At 41.5% G+C, this 19,927-nt stretch overlaps 2 protein-coding genes across 2 annotated transcripts; both read left to right on the top strand.

Moving 5' to 3' along the window:
- Window positions 1–2,746: 2,746 nt before the first annotated feature.
- btbd17b (BTB (POZ) domain containing 17b) lies at window positions 2,747–7,717 on the top strand. The gene is made up of 3 exons (XM_085405220.1): window positions 2,747–3,843; window positions 5,148–5,433; window positions 5,734–7,717. Exons 1-3 carry the CDS (start codon window positions 3,756–3,758, stop codon window positions 6,806–6,808), a joined length of 1,449 nt encoding a protein of 482 aa, XP_085261346.1. The 5' UTR covers window positions 2,747–3,755; the 3' UTR covers window positions 6,809–7,717.
- A 237-nt stretch (window positions 7,718–7,954) lies between these two features.
- On the top strand, window positions 7,955–19,782 carry LOC146671719 (dual specificity mitogen-activated protein kinase kinase 6-like). Its single transcript, XM_085404084.1, has 12 exons — window positions 7,955–8,295; window positions 11,755–11,824; window positions 11,958–12,006; window positions 12,104–12,217; window positions 14,584–14,703; window positions 14,802–14,918; window positions 15,912–15,963; window positions 16,059–16,186; window positions 16,450–16,527; window positions 18,129–18,268; window positions 18,509–18,554; window positions 18,820–19,782. The coding sequence occupies exons 1-12, from the start codon at window positions 8,277–8,279 to the stop codon at window positions 18,895–18,897; spliced, it is 1,011 nt and encodes a 336-aa protein (XP_085260210.1). The 5' UTR covers window positions 7,955–8,276; the 3' UTR covers window positions 18,898–19,782.
- Window positions 19,783–19,927: the final 145 nt, after the last annotated feature.

Genomic DNA, 19,927 nt, shown 5'->3' with positions numbered 1-19,927 from the left:
AGGACGTAATCGGCTACAATAATCAAAGCAGGAGAAAACTGAAGTCTGCAATAAATGTTCACAATTATTGGTTGACAGTAGAGGTGTGAAGTTTTTCAGATAAAAGAAACACAACTGGATGAGCTGTGACATAAGAAATTAGAATCAGAATACTTTATTAATCCCAAAGGAAATTATATAGTTACAGTAAGTACAGAACAGACTGAACTAAATTAAATAATAAAATACATTTCAAAGTTAAATATAAGAAATAGCTCTAATATATACAAATAGCTCAATTAGAAATATCCAGAATATTATCAAGATTAAATATATATGATTGACATTTTACCCTAAACTGAAAACTATAAAACTTTGCAACTATTGTACTGTGTACTGTGCATTAGATGGAGGAGTTGTACAGGGATGAGTGATTTCTTGTGTTCTTCAGTCTTGCATTTGGGTAATCTCAGCCTCTCACTGAACCTGCTCCTTTGCAAGCATGTCATGGAGTGGATGGGAGGTATTGTCAAGCATTGTCCTTATCTTGGACAACATCCGCCTTTCCGAAATCACCTTAAGGGAGTCCAGCTGTATCTCCACAAAATTCCTGGCCTTGCAGATCAGATTTATTGAGTCAACCTGCCACCTCAGAGAAAATCATGACAAATGTTAAAATACCTCAGCCGCTTCAGAAAATAGAGGTGACTCCATTCCTGTAGAGTGCACTGGCACTTTAACCCTGTCTAGTTTATTATCTATGTGTACTCTGAGGTATTTACAGCCCTCCACACTGTCCACATTGACCCCCTGGATTGAAACAGGGGGTCACAGGTTTCCTGGTCCTCCTAAAGTCCACAATCAATTTTTTTGGTATTGTCACGTTGAACTGCAGATGATTCTGCTCGAACCACATGACAAAAAGGAGTCCACCACAGCCCGGTACTCCATCACATCACCCTGACTAATGCATCCAACCACCGCAGAGTCATCAGAAAACTTCTAAAGATGGCAGGTCTCTATGGTGGCTGAAGTCTCAACAATCCAGGGCACAAGAGAGGCATTTATTGCATCGCTGTCAGCTGATCACCCAGGAGGGTTGGCCTGATACTATTGAATGCACTGGAAAAATCGAAAGAGATGATCCTCACAGTACTCACCGGCTCGTCCAGATGGGCATAGACACAATTGGTAGATGATGGTGTCCTCAGTTCCGAGGTGGGGCTGGTAAGCGAACAGAAGCAGATCCTGATATGGTCTGACAATAGGTGGGAGCTGCTCAAGGATAAGTCTTTCCAGGGTTTTCACGACATGGGAAGTCAGTGCCACGGGTCTGTAATGGGGGCCACTGAGACGTGGCATCTTTGGTACAGGAACAGAGCATGACGTCTTCTACAGTAATGGGACCCTCTGCAGACTCAGACTCATCATGAACAGTTTATAAAAGACTGCACAGGCCTTGAGGACATGGGGACTCACCCCATCTGGTCCAGCAGACGTGCCTGAGTGGAGTCATCTCATTTGTCTCTGAATTTGTCTCTATCTGCTTAGACGTAATTCATATTCTTGCTCAGAAATAGTCAACTTTTGTGCATTAAAGCATCTGAAAGTTTTATGCATTTACATTCATTTAACTTTTTTTTTTTTTTGAAAATTCATGACTGTCTTGTTTGAAACCCTGGCTAACTGATGCTTTCCCTCCCTGTTTAGAACAAGGGTAAGGTCATCCAGGGCACCTTGCTAAAGCCGGCTCTGGCATCCAGCCTGTACTTAACTTATTGTTTATACTGCGTGATGGAGCCCCCCATGGTGCATTGATCTCTCAATGGATCTTGTCCCCAGGGGTGCTCTCACAAATCCAGCAGTTTGTCAATCCATCCTTTTGCATTTTGGTCCGCTCAGATTCTTAATAGGAGGTTAGATCGAAGGAGAAAGCAATGTGACCTAAATGAAGGACATGCACTTTTCAGAGCTTTAGGCCTACTTTACTGTGAATTCTGCTTGCATATACCAAGTTCCTGAACTGGTAAACCAAGCGAAACCCAGTTAATACATAAAAATATTCATAATATTTACATGCAACAAAACAGGCTGAGTAGTTGACATAAGTCTCAGTGTGATGTCTATATTTTCTGTCTAAAGCTAAAACAGACTGCGATGATGAGATGCTACCATATATAATCCTGTACCCTGTCTGTATTGTCTTGTCCAGTTTGTTGCAGCAGACCTCATTAGGACACCTCAGCTGCACTGCTCTCCTTTGAGAACATGTCAGGTTATTCATAGAAGTGGCTCAGGTTTGGGTCTCACAGGACATCTCTTCTCCTGCATTTTTATTGCAGCCTGGCAGCCCTCAGCACTTCACCACAACCCAGTTCCATCTGAAATGGCCGCTCTCCTCGTCTTTCCCAAAGTAGGTAGATGGGCATAATTTTTAAAAACACTCATCACATTGTTCTATTTCACTGAATATCGCAACTAATGATCTTGCAATGATCAAAAAACACCCAATCTATATATTTCAAGAATAGTTTAGCAGAGATCTCAGTATTGAAAGACCCATCACTGACAAGCAGTTCAGTACTAGCTGAGTGTTAAATAAAGGTTAATTTAGATGAGAATGCAAACATCTCTTTGAACCCAGGGGACATGATTGAAGGAATTATGTATTGTTGTCATGGTTGCTATCTTACATCAGAACCTACTGAATATAGGTGTACCCCACCTACTCTGTGTTTTTTGTAATTCTCTACTGTCACGTGGTTAGCTCACTTTTGAATCATTATAGCATTTAATATTGATTTTTATAGATGGGAGGTTAGTATGTTCCCTGCAAGCAGCAAACCATTACCTCCATATCTAGCTGGTATTTATACTAGATACTCTCAATAAGTACGCCACACTTTGTGGTGCACTGAGTGCACCTGAAAAGGAAGAAAAGGGAAAAAGTTTTACAAGTACTTAATGATGCACTGGGAAGTCTCATAAAAGCTTATTTTACATGCCCTTTGACGAAGAGCAGAAATTCCAAAGCACATGCAAAAAAAGTCCTGATTGGCACTTGAGTTTGATAGACAAAGCTTGCCTCAAATTGATGCGCAGACCCAGCACCAATGAAATTATCCTCACATTAGTATGATTAACATGCCATCAAAGAAATAATTGCACTCAGCTGAAAAATGGTCTAATAAATGGATTACGAAATTTGATTAACTGCAGTTGGTCACACACATTAGAAACTCAATTACTTTTGACAGATAGTCTCAATGCAACCTGCAGTAATTAACTGATAAATTACACAGCTCTGATTATACTGAACTTAGGTACCATAAAAGAACATTTTCAGCCCAGAGATCTGCTGCAGTTTAAGTGCCATTAAAATGTGAAACTGTGTTGTTATTGATTCTTAATAGTGGCTAACCCCCACTGACTTTAAACTAAAAAACATTAAGCTGAGTCCTTGGCTGGCCCGGTGTTGCAGATCAATGCCATGTAACATCCAAAAGGGAGAAATTCAAAATCAAAGCTGTCGCTATAGCAACGCCCCTGCCAGATTCCACCAATCAATGGAGTCCGTGGGGTTGTGAGATGCGCCGGGGAAAGGCCAGCGTCCTACATAAAGAGTCCAGGACAGGGAGCCGGGCATCACACAGGGCAACACACCTTTCTGCACACACATACGACAAAGGCAAAGCAGTGAGAAGAAGAAGGGTTAGGAAGAACGGAAGAGTGGAGAAAAGGACAAAGGAAGAGAAGGACGGAATAACTAAGAAGATATGGTACGCTCATGTGAACAAGAGATTCCTGCCTGGGTCTGTGTGGGCACCCTGCTACTCTTGATCCACTCTGTCACAGTTAGCGGAGGTAAGATAGCAAATTAAAATCAGTAGTTTGAATTTTGCTACTAAAGAGTCTTCTTGCCTTTACATCTTTTTTTCCCCCACATCCTACACTCTAAGGGAAGCTGTATTGTTCTATTTCAGTCCAGCTCCCCCCATACAGTCATGGGTAGTAGGGCACATCATGAATGTGTGGCTCGTGCCCAGCCTCAGGGCAAAGGAGGGGTATTTATCTGTTCCACTCATCCTGTCCTCATCTGTTTGTGTGCCGGGTGCAGTGAAAGACGGGCAAGTCCATTTGCCACTAGGCTTTGTGCCAGCACAGTAGTACAGCAGAGTACAAGTGCTGAGAGGGAAATCTCCTCTACTCCTTAAAAGAAGGGCTGATTGTGACAAAAGTTATCGAAGGCCACATTATGCTGCTGTTTGATGTGTGTACACAGACTCATTTAATTCTTATTTATTAATGTGTATAAACCAATTCATGTTGATAGCTTTTTTCAAGCTTTAGTAGAAGAGGCACTACTTTTTAAGTTGTCTACTTTTAACTGAATTTCACATTTGTTATTCTTTTTCTAAAGAAATTCTGCAAAAAGATGTAACAGCCATTGTGGGTCTTGGGATTTATATTTTTTAATTGATCACACCATGCCAGAATCATTTGTCAATACACACTCCCATATACTCAGCTGGATCACAGTGCTGGCTGGCTAATTGGAAAAATGTTACTTTGAAGTGGGAGCTCTTGATTGCAGTGGAGAAATAAAGACTGTGATGCATCCCGGGAAGCCAAGTGTGCTCCCCCTTGTGTCTCATTAAACCCCCAGTTAACAGGCCAAGAAGGCTGCTGATGGCTGTGGCAGAGCAGAATGGAATCAGCGACTTCTCATGCTGAGTCTTTCATGTATGATTCTCCAGTATGTGCCACTTGTATTTATGCTCAAGAGGACCCATAGAAGAATCCATCTGCAATGGGGCTGCAAACTCAGGATTCATTTTGGTGCACCTGGTATCTGATGTTGTCTGAGTCAGCCACCTGGCTTGTTGCTCTCGCTCCCTATTAATTGAGAAGAGAGGTAGAGAAGGATGTGCAAGTCTGCTTTTCCCCCCGGCGCATTTTGCCAGTTGTGGTTTAGTCGAAAGAGGTGTGCTATTCCAGTTCTAGATGTGTCAGATATGATTTAACTTGTAAGAAAAAGATAGAGAAAGAATCAATCTGTAATCAGAGATGAATAATACATTTTCTTTAAAAAAAAAAAAAAAAAAAGCTCAAGTGATTGTTGAGTTTCTGAGAAGTGGAAATCATCTTGCACTATTTTTTCCCCACAGCTGCCCTGAAGCATGATGTGGCATTGGATAGTGGAGCCACAGTGCTAAATCATACTATGAATTTAGTGCATCGTATGGAGACCCTGCTGGCCCTGGGAAACGGCAGTGATGTCACTCTCCGTGTGGAGACCATCAACACGGACGAAGTGAAGGTGATCCAGGCACACAGCCTGGTTCTTACCCTGCAGAGTGATGTGTTTGAGGAGCTGCTGCTCAGCCGCAACACCAGCTCTGTGGTTCTGAGGGAGACGCCTGACTGTGCAGCCATCTTTGAGAAGTTTGTCAGGTGAGCGGGACTGTCAGATGCCACGATTTATTGAGACTGATTTGTTACTGGGTCATATCGTTGATGACTAAAAAGATAGACACGTTTCCTATTTTTCCTTTCTTTTCAGATAAGTAAAATGCTCCATCTCCATCTCTATTCTAAAATTACACTTGCTCTTTGAGGCTTGCAGTCTAAAATCAGAGAGTGTGGGCTTTTTTCAGTGACTCAGATGCGTGCAGAAAAAAAGATTCAAAATATAGTATGCCCCACAGAAATGTTCCTTTCTTTTAACAATGCTTTCAAAAAATCTCTTTGCAGGTATCTGTACTGTGGTGATATTTCTCTGCGGCTAGATCAGGCTATTTCTCTACATAAGTTGGCAAGCAAGTACCATGTGTGGGGCTTGCAGGAGGGTTTGACCCAATATATGACTCAACATCTCTCCAGTGATTCACCCACAGGCCACGTGGTTGGTTGGTACAACTATGCTCTACAAATTGGGGACATAACCCTGCGGGACAGCTGTCTGCAGTACCTGTCCTGGAACCTGTCTTCTGTGCTGCAGAGCAGAGAATGGGGCTTCATCAGTGAAGATCTTCTCCTCTCCTTGCTCCAGCGTTCTGACCTCATTCTGCAGAGTGAGCTGGAACTCTACGAGGCACTGGAGGGATGGATTAACCAGAACCAGCCTGTTCGTATGACAGTGGAGAGTGCCCTGAGGGCCGTTCGATATGGCATGATCCACCCTCAGCATCTCTTCCGTCTTCAGAAACATTCCCCCCTCATGGTGAAGTATTATGAGTCAATCCGTGATCTCCTCTATCTAGCTTTCCAATTTCACTCTGCCTCGCCTATCCAGCTTGCCAAGTACTTTGATGTCAACTGCAGTATTTTTACTCCCCGTAACTACCTGTCCTCTGCCTGGGGATCACCTTGGATCATAAACAACCCCACCCGTGATGACCGGAGCTTCAGCTTCCAGACCCAGCTTGGACCCAGTGGCCATGACTCCAGTAAGAGAGTGACATGGAACGCCCTGTTCTCACCTCGGTGGCTCCCGCTCAGTGCCAGGTCAACTTATACCGAACTGGGTGCTATGCAGCCCACCCGCACGGAGGGAGGTCGACCTCGCATCATTGTAACACCAGCCACTTCAAGCCCTGACTTTGCCGGCGTGAGTTTCCAGAAGACGGTGATTGTAATGACAAAGCAGCAGGGAAAAGTGGTGGTCAAGCATGTCTACAACTTCCACCAAAGCACAGAGGAAGCTGGGGATTTTCTGCTGGATGCTGATCTGCAGCGGCGTGCATCCGAATACCTGATTGACAGCTCCCTCTATCTGCACATTGTAATAAAACCTCTCTACCATACCCTTCTTGTTGCCAGGAAGTAAAAACAGGAATTCACTGAGGCCTCATCATCAGTGATCCACCCACACAATCACATGCACATATTCCAAAGTACACTCATATCACAATACATGTGTATGTGTCAGATCTGTGACAATTCCAGTGTTGATTAGTTTGTGCATTTTCTTGTCTTCCAACTAGTAAGAAAAAGATTTGTCTCATAAAATAAAGGACTCAAAATAACAGCTCATAAACTGCTCAGCAGTGATTATTACAGTAATGATGATGGGTTTTTCATGTTTTCATCCATATTGAGAAACAGTGTTACTGTACTGTATTTATCTGTTTTTGTGTGGCAGTTTTCCCCTTAAATGTATTCAATCTATGTGATCTAGTAAGAGAAGCAAGGCTGACATGGTTAGAACAGAGTGATAGTGGCTTCATCAGGGTGTTTAATATGGAGCTACCAGAGAGAAGGAAAATATTAAACCACAGAGAAGATTTCTAGATGTAGTGAAGGACATGCAGAGGGTTGGTGTGGTAGAGGAGGATGCTAGGGAGAAGATGAGATGGAGGTGGATGATCTGCTGTAGTGAGCCCTAACGGGAAAAGGTAAAAGAAAAAGAATACGAAGAATATGTTTTTTAATAGGCCAGTAGACGTTTTCCTTTAAAATAAAAATGTTATTGAGCTTACTTTTATGCATTTTCTCATCCAGTACTCTGTAATGAAACATTTACTACATGGCACCCAATTCCTGTGATATGCTCCTGTTTGGATCTTGCATGCCAAACAGTGGAAACTGAAGTGAAATCCCATTATGAGTGTTCCTTAGAATAATATAGTTGACTTGCAAGACTGTAGAGACTTTAGGATAATTGCAGCAATTTTAATTAATTTTTCTTCTTCTTCTTTTTATTGTTACACTTGAATGTTGCCTATCTTTTAAAGAAAGTCCCCGTGTGATTCTCCTGGAACAAATAAAAAAATCTGTATGAGAAAACACAATTAGAAAAGAAATGTATGTGGTGACTAGTAAGGATTTCCAAAATAAACTTTGATAAACTAAAATTAAGGTAATCTTTTCGTGTGGTTTTTTTTTCCTTGGGGGGAGGGGGGGGGGGGTCTTAGATTACCGGGAAATTGCCTGGAAACTACAGTCCTCGTGATGCTTTGCGCGCGGCCGGACGTACGTCATCGGAACCTTCAGCTGTCAGACTTTGGCCACCCTGCAGGTTTTGTTAGCAAACTAACGCGAACTCTGCGACTTTATTTAAAGTTGTGCATTCGTCTGCTAACCGATTTTGGATCTTAAAAGCTGGCGATTGAAGCGCAAAGCTTGCACGAAGACGAGGCGACTCGTTTTTAATCGCTGCTAGCTCTTGCAACACAAGCCAGCGATATACTGAGCGGGTGTAAGAGTAAATGCAGGGAGGGAGGGAGTAAAAAAAAAAAAAAAAAAAAGGCAAAAGTCTTTGTGCTTCCCTTCCCCCTCATCAAAGCGAAGGGGAAATGTCTCTGTCCAAAGGAGGTAAGTGTCTTTGTTTTGCTCTCTTTAAAAAAATACTTAAGTAAATAAATAGCCGTGCATTTATTGGAAACGCCGACGGGCAGTTTGTGGGGAAGTATTTTAGCTAGCTTTGTATAGGAAATGTAACCTTACCAGGTGGAGAGCTGCATGTATGAGAAGAGGGAAAAGAAGCTAGCCAGCAGGTCTCTTCTTCAGCTTCCTATCGTTATACCCACTCCTGACATCCTGGTATCTCGTGGTAGCGTATTCATCACTAACATATTGAAGGCGCTTCCACTCTATACTTTATGTGATTAGTATTATGGCTAAAAGAATACCACCGCGTCGCTTCGTTTAACTTCCCGTGTTGTGGTTAGCTAACAGCATTTTTTTAAAACAAAAAAGGACTTTCGCCAAACTTGCCTCTCAGCTGGAAATCACAACGCTGCGCTTACCTCCCGTGTTTCTGTAAAGTAGAGCACACTGGGATTACAGGTGTTTATATTTTTAGTACCCCCCTCCTCTCTCCTGACTTATGAATCATCTATTTTTCGTCTCCTTTTGTTTTGGTCAGTCTGTTAGCGCAAAAGGTATTTTTAGCCTCGCGTCCGTGAAAATACCTTTTGTATTTTTTTGTGCGTGTGTTTGTGGAGTTTTCCCCCCTCGCTGTGGAAATTCTTTTCTTTTTAAAGCAGGCGGCGAGGCTAAGCAGCCAGGGCCAGTATCACAAACAAAAAAAACACACACCTTGGGGGAAAAAAGTCAAGGTTCTTCCTCTGCGTCACACAGTGCGTGATGATGATCATACCGATGATGTCAATTTACATCTCAAGTTGACCGCTTGTGTTATTACACTATCGCGTTAGCGTTACCAAGACTGGGAGTGCTCGGTGTTTTTGAGACGGCCGGGTTAGATTGGCTGGGTGCTATTCAGACAGTCTCAGCCTTTGGCCTACTATAGCATGTTTTGACTTGCAGCAGTCTGTTGACAGTTCATTTGCTGCAAGCAGATAGCTGCTACACAGGTTCTGTGCTCTTATTACTGCGTGCAAAGCGGGTTGTGGAAGGATTTTTTTCCTTTCTTTTGGCCACTACAAGGAGTTGTACTTTCCCCGGTCAGTGGCGGTGTGGGTCTAAGAGCACTGCATGGCATTGTGGAGGCATGTTTGGAGATTGGGTTCTCTCTAACACACTGATAGGGTTGTGTGGAAGATTATCTGGGCATGAGTCATCATTGTCTTTATATGGAACTGGAACTTCCTGATGGTGACTCGCTGCACAGCTATTGGCACTTTGATCCCATGCACAATCCAGAAATTCTTGTTCACATTATGTATAGCATTGCTGTTCTCTGGGTATTTTCCACTGAACATCACTGGATTTCTAAGAATTCAATATACTGTTTGTAGTGGTTGACCTGAATGAACATCTTCCTGTGCAGAATACGTCTAATAATTGCTTATAAAGCAAGTCTTTAGTGCAGACACTGGCATGGTTCCTTTTATGGTTTACTTCTGAAAAAGGCACAAGTTTCTGGGTAAGCACTAGGATTTTTTCCTCCCTAGAAACACTCTCTATTCAGAGCATTTCTGAGAAAATGTCTGTTTCCATAATTTTTTTTTTTTTTTTAATTCCACGTGCAGCTTGATATACTTTGACTGTGTTTATTGTCATGGCACTATTGTGTCCTCTGAGGCTCAGTTTGCAACAGGGACAACAAGCGAGCCAACTGAAATGACCTCATATTTCCCAAAGGGTCCTGACAGTTTTTGAGTGTTTAAGCGGATGTGTCCCGTCTGACTGGCTGTGACTCATATCCCACTGCCCTATGGTTGCTACAGGGTCACACCGCACACCACATGCTGTGTCCCCAAACAGGACGACTACCTGACAGGAGATCATATTCCAAAGCCACTGAAACGTCACTGCACATAACTCCCACATAACTCAAACTACAACATGCACATATATCTTATTGCTTAGGTAGTTTTTCGCCTGCTGCAGGAGGTCATTGTTAAATGCATTCGAAAGCTTAAAATCAGCTTTGGTATTTGAGATCTGTCAGTAATGTTGCCCTAATTTTGTTGCATGGGGACAGGCTTGTCTTATTTGTCAGGTCATCAGAAGACTGTGAGTGCTCGCGCTTTATCCCACGCAGAGGAAATGCAAAATCTATTTTTGACCGAGCATGTGTGAGTAAATCACACTCAATCTCTCCCTACCACATGAGACTACTGTAGTCTGTCCAGACACTGCAGGCTTATTTTAGGGTTGCAGCACAAAATGGATGTGTCTAGGTTTCATTGGTTGGCTATAGAATCGTTGTAGAAAGTTCACTTCCCTTCCAGCTTGAGCTACCAAAGGAGGGGTTTACCCAAACATACTTCCTCCACACTGTAGTGGTGTGACTCAGTCAGCGAAAGCAAGTAACAACGACAGCTAAAAAATCAAAGTTTTCGCCAATTGTTGCTGTTTTTCCTTTCTAAAACTGAAGGTGACTTACTTGCACATTGAACTAGTTTCTCTGAACTATGGTTAGAACAATTACGTCACATCCTAGTGGGCGAAACTATGGCCTCGCAGTCCCAGCGCACGCAGATAAAAGTAAACAAGGTCTTCTGTTTCTCCTCTCAAGCCTGGAACAAGAGCGAGCATGCTCGACACAAGTGTCAAGAGGAGTCGAAAGCTATTTTCCTGCCCTTGTTGTTCCTCGTAAGCTCGGTAGCTGTGTCATTCTGGCAGAGACTCGCAGCCTCTTGTGGGAAGTCTCAGAGGCTGCTGGTAAACTGTGTTTATGAATGGGTGGCTGTCAGGGAACTAGAAGAGGAACCTCCCACAGCTGCAGAGTTTGGACCATAGTTTGCTCTCCACACAACAAAAAAATGTACAAAGAACTTGAATTTGTTTTTGTAAAGAAAAAAAGGAATGATTGTATTGGTTAAACACGCAAAACACGCCAGGAAGGAAGGCTTGATTCCACTGTACCCCTCACTCCCCCGCTTCATTTGAGTCATCATACCAGTGCTGATTAGTCATTTAGTCCACCTTCTCTCTATGGAAGGGCCTTAGCTTTGGGCACACCTAATCTCCAGTTAGATAACAGGTCATTTGCTTTAGTTTGCGTAAGCGGAAGGCTACAGCAAAGTGATTGACTTTTAAAGTGCTCTTTACTATGAGAACAGAAAAGGAATTAAAAAAAACAAAACATATCAATAAGCAAATGTGGATTATTAATAAAAAGGCAGTAGTTGAAACGAAGTATTCTGAACCTCAATTTTCATATTTTGTTGTGCAGACGATGGCAGCTTTACACTCAGTGCCAAATAGCCTTTTAAGTTTTGCAAGAAGAGATGAATAATTGCTCCACTGGAAGGACTGCTAATTATACAACTTGTGGTTTCTACTGCATACAGTTTTCTTGATCACCACGTACTGAGATGGCAATGTTTTATTCATTTGTTTTAATGGTTTTGCTTTAAGGGAGGAAGAAAAGCCATGGGCTGAAGCTGGCCAAAGAAGTTTTTGCAACGCCACCACCAGAAGTAACAGCGTAAGGCTATTTTTTAATATTGAGATAGTGAGCCATGCTTCTCAAAGTTGGCTCAAATAGATTGATAAATCTCAGTTACATTACAACTGAGCATAGAATTGCTGTTGCTTATTTATTTCCTGTTTTCCTGCAGGCCCCCTCGAGCTCTTGACTCTATAACTTGTGTCAAAATTGGAGATAAGGTAAAGCTGGCTCTGTGTTCCTCAGAAACATGCAATTCTATTGATTTTTCCTGAGCTAAATACATGCAATGTCACAACTTTTCACTTCTTGGTCTAGAACTTTGTCGTGAAGGCAGATGACTTGGAGCAGATTGAAGAGCTGGGGAGGGGAGCATATGGTGTGGTGGACAAGATGAAACATGTGCCCAGTGGTGTTATCATGGCTGTCAAGGTAGGCTGCAAAGCTACTACTCTGGCTACCTGATTTATCATCTCTGTAAATGCACTGTGTTTTTAAAATGCTAATATAAGTGATAGATGTATCCGGTATATGACCTCAGCTTGTAAACACTTGGAGCCTTCCAACTCAGTGACTCAATGTTTGAGGGGCAATGTAGATATAAGGAGCGCCATGGACAATTTGATTTAAGCTATACCTGCCCGAGTTCATGCATTTATTACAGATTTCTCCCATATTGGCTTCCCTTCATTGGCTCCTTGTTAAATCAAGAATTGAATTTGATATCCTTTTCCTTAGGTCTTGAATAATCAGGCCGTGTCATATCTTAAAGACCTCATAGTATCATGTTACCCCAACAGAGCACTTTGCTTTGAGACTGCAGGCTTACTTTTCTAAAAGTAGAATGGGAGGCAGAGCTTTCAGCTATCTGGCCCCTCTCCTATGGATCCAGCTCCCAGTTTGGATTCGGGAGATGGACACGCTCTCTATTTTTAAGGTTGGAGTTAAAACTTTCCTTTTTGATAAAGCTTATAATTAGGTCTTGATCAAGTGACCCTTAACCACCCCTTATGTATGCTGGTATAGAGTCAGCCTGCTGCAGGACTTCATGTGATGTACTGAGCACTTCTCCACTTACCTGTGTTTATGCACCATTGCAGCATGCCATTGCAGTTTTGTCTTCTGGCTCCCTGAGTTTGGGTTTTATCCCATCTCTTTTTCCCTCATCCTCCAACCAGTCACAGTCAATGGCTACCCCTCCCTGTGCCTGGTTCTTCTGAAGGTTTCATCCTGTTAAAAGGGACATTTTCCTTATCACCATTTCAGAGTGCTTGCTTGTAGCGAGTCTTGTTGGGATTTTCTGTCAGACACTGTTGGGTCTGTACCTTAATGTAGAGCTGGACCGATCCGATATTACGTATCGGTATCGGTCCGATACTGACCTAAATTACTGGATCGGATATCGGAGAAAAATAAAAAATTTAATCCGATCCATTAAATATCACGAAAGCACCTCACAAAACTTGCAACACGCCGTAACTCACCTGATAGAGCGGCTGTGGCATGCGGGACCTGTCGGTGGTCTGGATAGCATGTGGAGCTTCGCTAGCAACCCGGCATTTCATCTCCGACAAAGTTATCCCCGAGAGAAGTAAAGCAAGTGTGTAAGTCCATCTCTGAATGTTTGTAAAGCATTCCTGCGTTAAGCTTACCAAACGATATATGGAGCGACTGCTTCTTCTGGCTGCTACTTCAATCATGAAACTGCTTAACGATCAGCTGATCGGCTTTTCTGTCGCGAGTCCGTCTCTCTGGTTTGTTTTTGGCCCACTTTGCACCAGAAAGAGGAAACCATCGGCTGAACAACAGCAGCACGTTTAAGCTTGATAAGCTGTTGTTAGAATTTATTTATTATTACTTTCTACTCGAGGATCTTTTTCTACGTAGCTGACGGCTGGTAACTGTGCAGGGGCGGATCTAGCAAAGTTTAGCCAGGGGGGCCGATAGGGCATTAACAGGGAAAAGGGGGCACAAAGACATACTTTTCTTTCTTATTCTCATTTAAAATGTCTAGCTTTTAATAAATAATTATCCGAATCTTACACCCAAAGTTTTAATTTGATGTAAAATGAATAGAAGTCCATTACTGTATATAGTGACTATTAAGTCTAATATATATACCCTAGTAAGCTATAGTACTTTTTCCTTTGGGAAGGTACCATCTGTGCAGTCTGCAATTTTGTTGAAGAAAGATGTTGAATCTATTTAATATTTCTTGAAAAATAATTGATTTCTGTGCATTTTTTTTCACACTGCATCAAATTAAGGTTGATTACGTTGATTAAGCATCATGAGGTGGAGTGTGAGGGGTGGTTCCCTATTTTTTATTTATTTATTTTTGTTGTTGCTGGGAGTTGGAACCCTATTAGTTAGGTTGCTTAATATTTACGCTAAGTACTCTTTAAAATACCAGAATAGGGAGGATGGTGTAGGTTTAAGTTTATTAGATTGATCAGTATTGCTGAACTATGAAATATTTTTTTTTTGCATATAGGTATAACAGAATAGCTTTAGGGTAGTTGTTGTTTTAAACTTGAGTATGAACTTATACAAAATGCAGCAAGATATTTAAAAAAAAAACAGTTTTGTTGATTAAAAAACATTATATCGGATTCATATCGGTATCGGCAGATATCCAAATTTATGATATCGGTATCGGACATAAAAAAGTGGTATCGTGCCATCTCTACCTTAATGTAAAGCACCTTTAGGTGACTGTTGTGGAGCCTTGGCACTATGTAAATAAAGCTAAATTGAATGGTGCTGAAACTGCAAATCTATGATATTTGTGTCACCAGAGGATCCGTGCCACAGTCAACACTCTGGAGCAGAAGAGGCTGCTGATGGACCTGGACATTTCCATGAGGACCGTGGACTGCTTCTTCACTGTGACTTTCTATGGCGCCCTATTCAGAGAGGTGAAGCTAGTGTTTAAACGTCATTCGTGTATGACTGTGCTGTGCACTGTGTGTTTCTCACCTTATTAATGGTCGATCATCTTCTTGGGTTTTTTTAGGGTGATGTTTGGATCTGCATGGAACTGATGGACACATCTTTGGATAAGTTCTATAAGAAAGTTATTGAGAAGGGCAGAACTATTCCCGAGGACATCTTGGGCAAGATCACGGTAGCAGTAAGTCACGTCCTCGACATTTTAAAGCCAGTATCACTAAGATTAGGTGGATGCACATGTGCATGCAAATACTCTAAAGGAGTAGCTCACTTTCCTTTTCTCTAGAACAAATGCTTACTTTCTTTTTAAGAGGAAGATAAGTAGAATGACAGTTTGTGGTTTTGCTGGTGAACAGCAGCTGGGCGTAGAGACTTTCTAGAATCTTGCCACACGTTGAGGTCGCCAGTCAGGCAGAGCTACAGTTTGAGATGCTCAGTATGGATGCTCTGATAAGCGTTTGTCAGAACATTCTCACAAGTCCCTCCAGTTCTGCAAACATTTTACATTTCTGCATGTGTACAATTTGGAAAAAAATCGTAACTTTGATGTGTGCAAAACCCCAAAAATACAACAGTAAGAAAATGGTTTAAACAGCAAATTTGAATTTGTGTTTTTTGCAGAGCATAAGCCTCGTTTGATTGCTGTGAAGCCTTTAAAAAAAAAAAAAAACTGAGAAGTTTAAGAGTGATAAAGTTTATGCAAAGCACAGTGTTGCATTGAAAATAGATATGATTATGTGGTGGAAATCACTGCACGGGCTATGCAAGACTTCAGGAAGCTTTTAAAAAGACTCATGAGAAACTTTGTTGAATTATGAAAACAAACACAATAAACGTGGCACTGAACTGTTACATTATTGTGACATTATTGTTTTTAGAACTACACAATTTGGTCTCTTTGTTTCCACAACACACACACAGACCAAACACTACCATTAAAAGTTATGCAGCACAGTGGGAGAATGCACAACTTTTTTTCAAACTTGTTTGCATCAAATTGTAAATGAGCATAACGCAACCTCCTGTTTGTAAATTTTCCATATCAGATATGTTTTATGTTCAAATAAATGTTAGGTATGAATCATTTGCAAATCACCATATCCTTTTGCCCTAGCATAACACATAATATATATATATATATTCTTTTTCTGAAATTTTGTTATTTATTCTACAGATTGTAAAGGCATTAGAACATCTGCACCGTAACCTGTCAGTGATACACAGAGGTAATCAAAAGATCAAATCACAAATGTACAGATTTTTCTCATCATTTTTAGTCTTGTATGTGCTCTCTTACACTCTTAACTATGTTTCTCACCAGATGTAAAGCCCTCCAATGTTTTGATCAACACCTTGGGCCAAGTGAAGATGTGCGACTTTGGCATTAGTGGCCACCTGGTGGATTCAGTGGCTAAAACGATGGATGCAGGCTGCAAGCCCTACATGGCGGTGAGTGAGGACTGTCAGAGCCTCTGCTGCCCAACAGTCTAAGCTTTCAGACATCCTCCCTGAAATGTCAGCTCACAAAACCAGAGCATTATTTGAAATAGTCTTGAAAGTTTTCCTATTTTGGATACTTCAGAATGTTCAATGATTCTAATTCATGTCTGACTTTGAGATTCATTTTTTAAATTCGTTTATTAAAAAAAAAATAGAAAAGTAATGATCAAATATTTGTACCACTTATCTGTTCTTAATGTTTTCTTTTTCAGCCTGAGCGGATCAACCCTGACCTCAACCAGAAAGGCTACAGTGTCAAGTCGGACATATGGAGCCTCGGTATCACAATGGTGAGCGGAGCTGTACATGGAAATTTGAATCTTTTCTACCTGCACGCAAAGAAATGTTTTCAAAAAGTAGTGCTGCCTCGTAGCATCCACTGACTTACCTTTTTACTCGCATGCGGATAAAACCACTTTTAAAGGTTGCAAACCGTCCTTTTTCTGTTAGATGATGAATGCTTTTATGTGCTCTGCTGCTTCGACTTTATTTTGGATCCACACCAGTCACACAGATGGCAACCACCACACTCACAATGTTGGTTCAGTTTTATGTAATCATCTGTCCATTGTCCTGTCAATCAGAGCAGTTAATATGTCACAAAAATAAAATGATAAACTCAATTTTCTTGTCAGAAATCATGAGAACGAATATGCAAACAATGGCAGGCTTCCTCGGGTTGATTTGTGTAACTAACCATTTGGTGAGATACAATGCTACCAGCTAATGCTGAGTCATGGTGACCGTTACGCTTTTGATAACCGAGCCACACGGATTCCATTTCATTCGGCTGATAATAGTAGTTCATGGTGGTTTCAATTAATATATAAAATGGCTTACAGATTGCTAGAACTTTTATTAACTCGTTTTTACTTTCACTCCTAAATCTGATTGCTCTGACATGAAGGATACATCTCAGGCTTCTCAGTAAAAATTGGTCTAATTCAAGACAAATGCTGATTAAATTTTTTTTAAATCAATTTTTTATGTTGCATGAAACCATTTTTTAATTTTTCAGCAAAGTGCTGGAAACATTCCTCTGAGAATTTTGTTCGTCTTGACATGTTGGCGTCACAGTTATTGCAGATTTGCCAGCTCTGCATCCTTGAAATGAATCTCCCGTTCCGCCACGCACCAAACATGCTCTGTTGGATTGAGACTCGGTGACTGTGGAAGCCATTTGTCCTGTTCAACCACCAACTTGAGATGGTTTTAGCTTTGTGACATGTCAAGTTATGCTGCTGGAAGAAGCATCAGAAGATCATAACAGGATAAAAATGGTCAGCAGCAATACTCTGGTGGTTTGTGGCATTTTAATGCTGCTCAGTTGATTCAAAGGGATCCAGTGCAACACTTTTAGGATCCTCCAAATTCTGACCCTACCATCGAATGATGAAGTAGAAATCTTCTATTGCTCAATTTTGGTGTGCCTGTGTGAATTGTACCCTAAGTTCCCTGTTCTTAACTGACAGGAGTGGCCTCCACTATGGTCTTATGCTTGCTGGATTTTATTTTATTTTATTTTTTGTTCCATAGATCGGGAGTGTTTTCTTAAATACTCAAACCAGCCTGTCTGGCACCAACAGCCATGTCCATCCAGTTCTGATGCTTGGTTTGAAGTGTTTACGTGCCTGAATGCACCGATGCCATGTGATTGGCTGATTAGATATTTGTATTGGTGAGCAATTGAACAGGTGTACATAATGAAGTGGCCAGTGAGCGTAATAAAAGTTTCCAATTGTGCAAAATTCAAATTCTGTAGAAAGACATTTTGCAAAATGTGCTGAGTTTCTGCAAACATGAAAGTAAACCAGTACATGTAACATGTAATCATGAAGTTGAGCTGTAATGAGTACAGTATTTGTTGAATTCTCCTTTCTTTTCTTCCTAGATTGAACTGGCCATTTTGAAATTTCCCTACGAGTCATGGGGAACTCCCTTCCAACAGCTCAAACAGGTGGTGGATGAACCTTCTCCACAGTTGCCTGCTGACCGTTTCTCCCCAGAGTTTGTAGATTTCATCTCTCAGTGGTGAGTTTCACCTTAGATGGCAATCATTACCTTGTGCTTTAAAAAAAAAAACAGGAAGTAAACACTGAGATCCAGCAGGGGTCAGTGTTTGCCGTTTGTTTAATGAAAGAGGTGGAGGAGAGTGTTTCTGTGTGTAACAGGACATGAGACCATGCTCACACATTTTAGTGCTTCTTTTGTATAGTTTTTGTATAAAGTTGTTATTATTTTTCTCACTTTTGCATTTCTTTTGTTTTACAGCTTAAGAAAGAAGCCCAATGAACGACCGGCTTATACAGAATTGATGGTTAGTTGTTTGTAAATATTTGATCACTTTCTCAAAAATTCTAAACACCTGTCATGTAACAAGCAGTTTTGCCGCCATTAGCATTCCTGCCATGAAGATCAGTGTCTCATTCTTTTTTTTGTCCACAAGAGGGCAGCCTTGTTCTTTTAACCCAACAAACCTGTTAAATTATGTGCATTTAACATGTAAATAACAAGAGAGCTGTAAGTAGAATGTTTTCCTGCCATTCTGAAACATTATGTATTTTCTATTTATATGTATGCAGAAACATCCATTTTTCACCCTGCATGACTCCAAAGAGACAGACGTGGCCAGTTTCGTCAAGGTCATCCTGGATGACTGATGTGGTCACTCCAGGCTCCGCCTCATCGGGGATAGGCGGGACCTCTCAGCAAACGAACCTATGGCCTACCTTTTTGTGAAAACTCACTGGAATGACAGACTCATGCACCCACACACAACAAAGGGGGTGACCCAAAGACTGACAGCAGCCCAACAGCACTGGAGTTGGACAGCAGTGGTGATATGAACTTGTACGGTCAACTGGAGAGGTTTTAATTCACTCTTCCCAAGCTTCCTGTGTGAGCAGTTATGCAGTACGACAAATATGAACTCACCCCAATTTGTTGTTCTTATCTTGTTCAGTCCCCCTCCAAAAAATCCTTATTTTAACTCTTTCTCTAAAGCAGACAGAGCCAGCCTTTATTTGTTTGTGACATATTTTATGCATACTTTCAATTATATCTGCAAAACCATCAGTTAATGTGTATGCTGTTCTTGTACTGAAAGCTATATTTGCATATCCGTTTGTATCCGTTTCAATACTGTAGCTCATTGAAAAGTGTGAATTTTACCACACTAGGGCCTTACTGGTCAGCTCGGATCAGGTCTGACCTGGTTGCTGCCCACGTGTGATTGATCAGTGCAGGGGCTCCAGTTGTTGCGGGCCAGGCTGTGTGGGAGGCTCCGGAGCCGAGACAAAACGCAAGAAATGTCAAAGGTCATATTCTGGATAAGTCGAGTCGCACAGATCTGATCCATGCAGTGGGCCCCTCCCCGCATTGTGTTTTTTTTGGGTATTACAGAGTTGGCTCCTGTGCTGCCATTGTTACTGCCTGGTGGTGTTCAGGGGTTTGCCTAATCAAGCTCACAGCTTCGTCTTCTATGTGCCATTTTGCAAATCGTTCTCATGACTTATTGCATTAAATAATTTGTGTTCTTTTTTGCATTTGTTCTTTCCTGTGTTTTGTTTTGTTCCCCCCCCCCTCAACCACCCTTTTAACCCCACCCCCTCCTCGTCTCAGTTCCTTCTTATCTTATTGATTCTGGTTGTTTTTGTTTTAGAGATCTTTTTATGCCTTACACAGGCAGTA

Source organism: Rhamphochromis longiceps, linkage group LG4 (genome assembly GCF_057381845.1).
Source record: "Rhamphochromis longiceps isolate RC_006_pf linkage group LG4, R_longiceps_female_GT1.1, whole genome shotgun sequence".
NCBI classification, from domain to species: domain Eukaryota; kingdom Metazoa; phylum Chordata; class Actinopteri; order Cichliformes; family Cichlidae; genus Rhamphochromis; species Rhamphochromis longiceps.
This window is presented reverse-complemented; position numbering and strand designations above follow the sequence as displayed.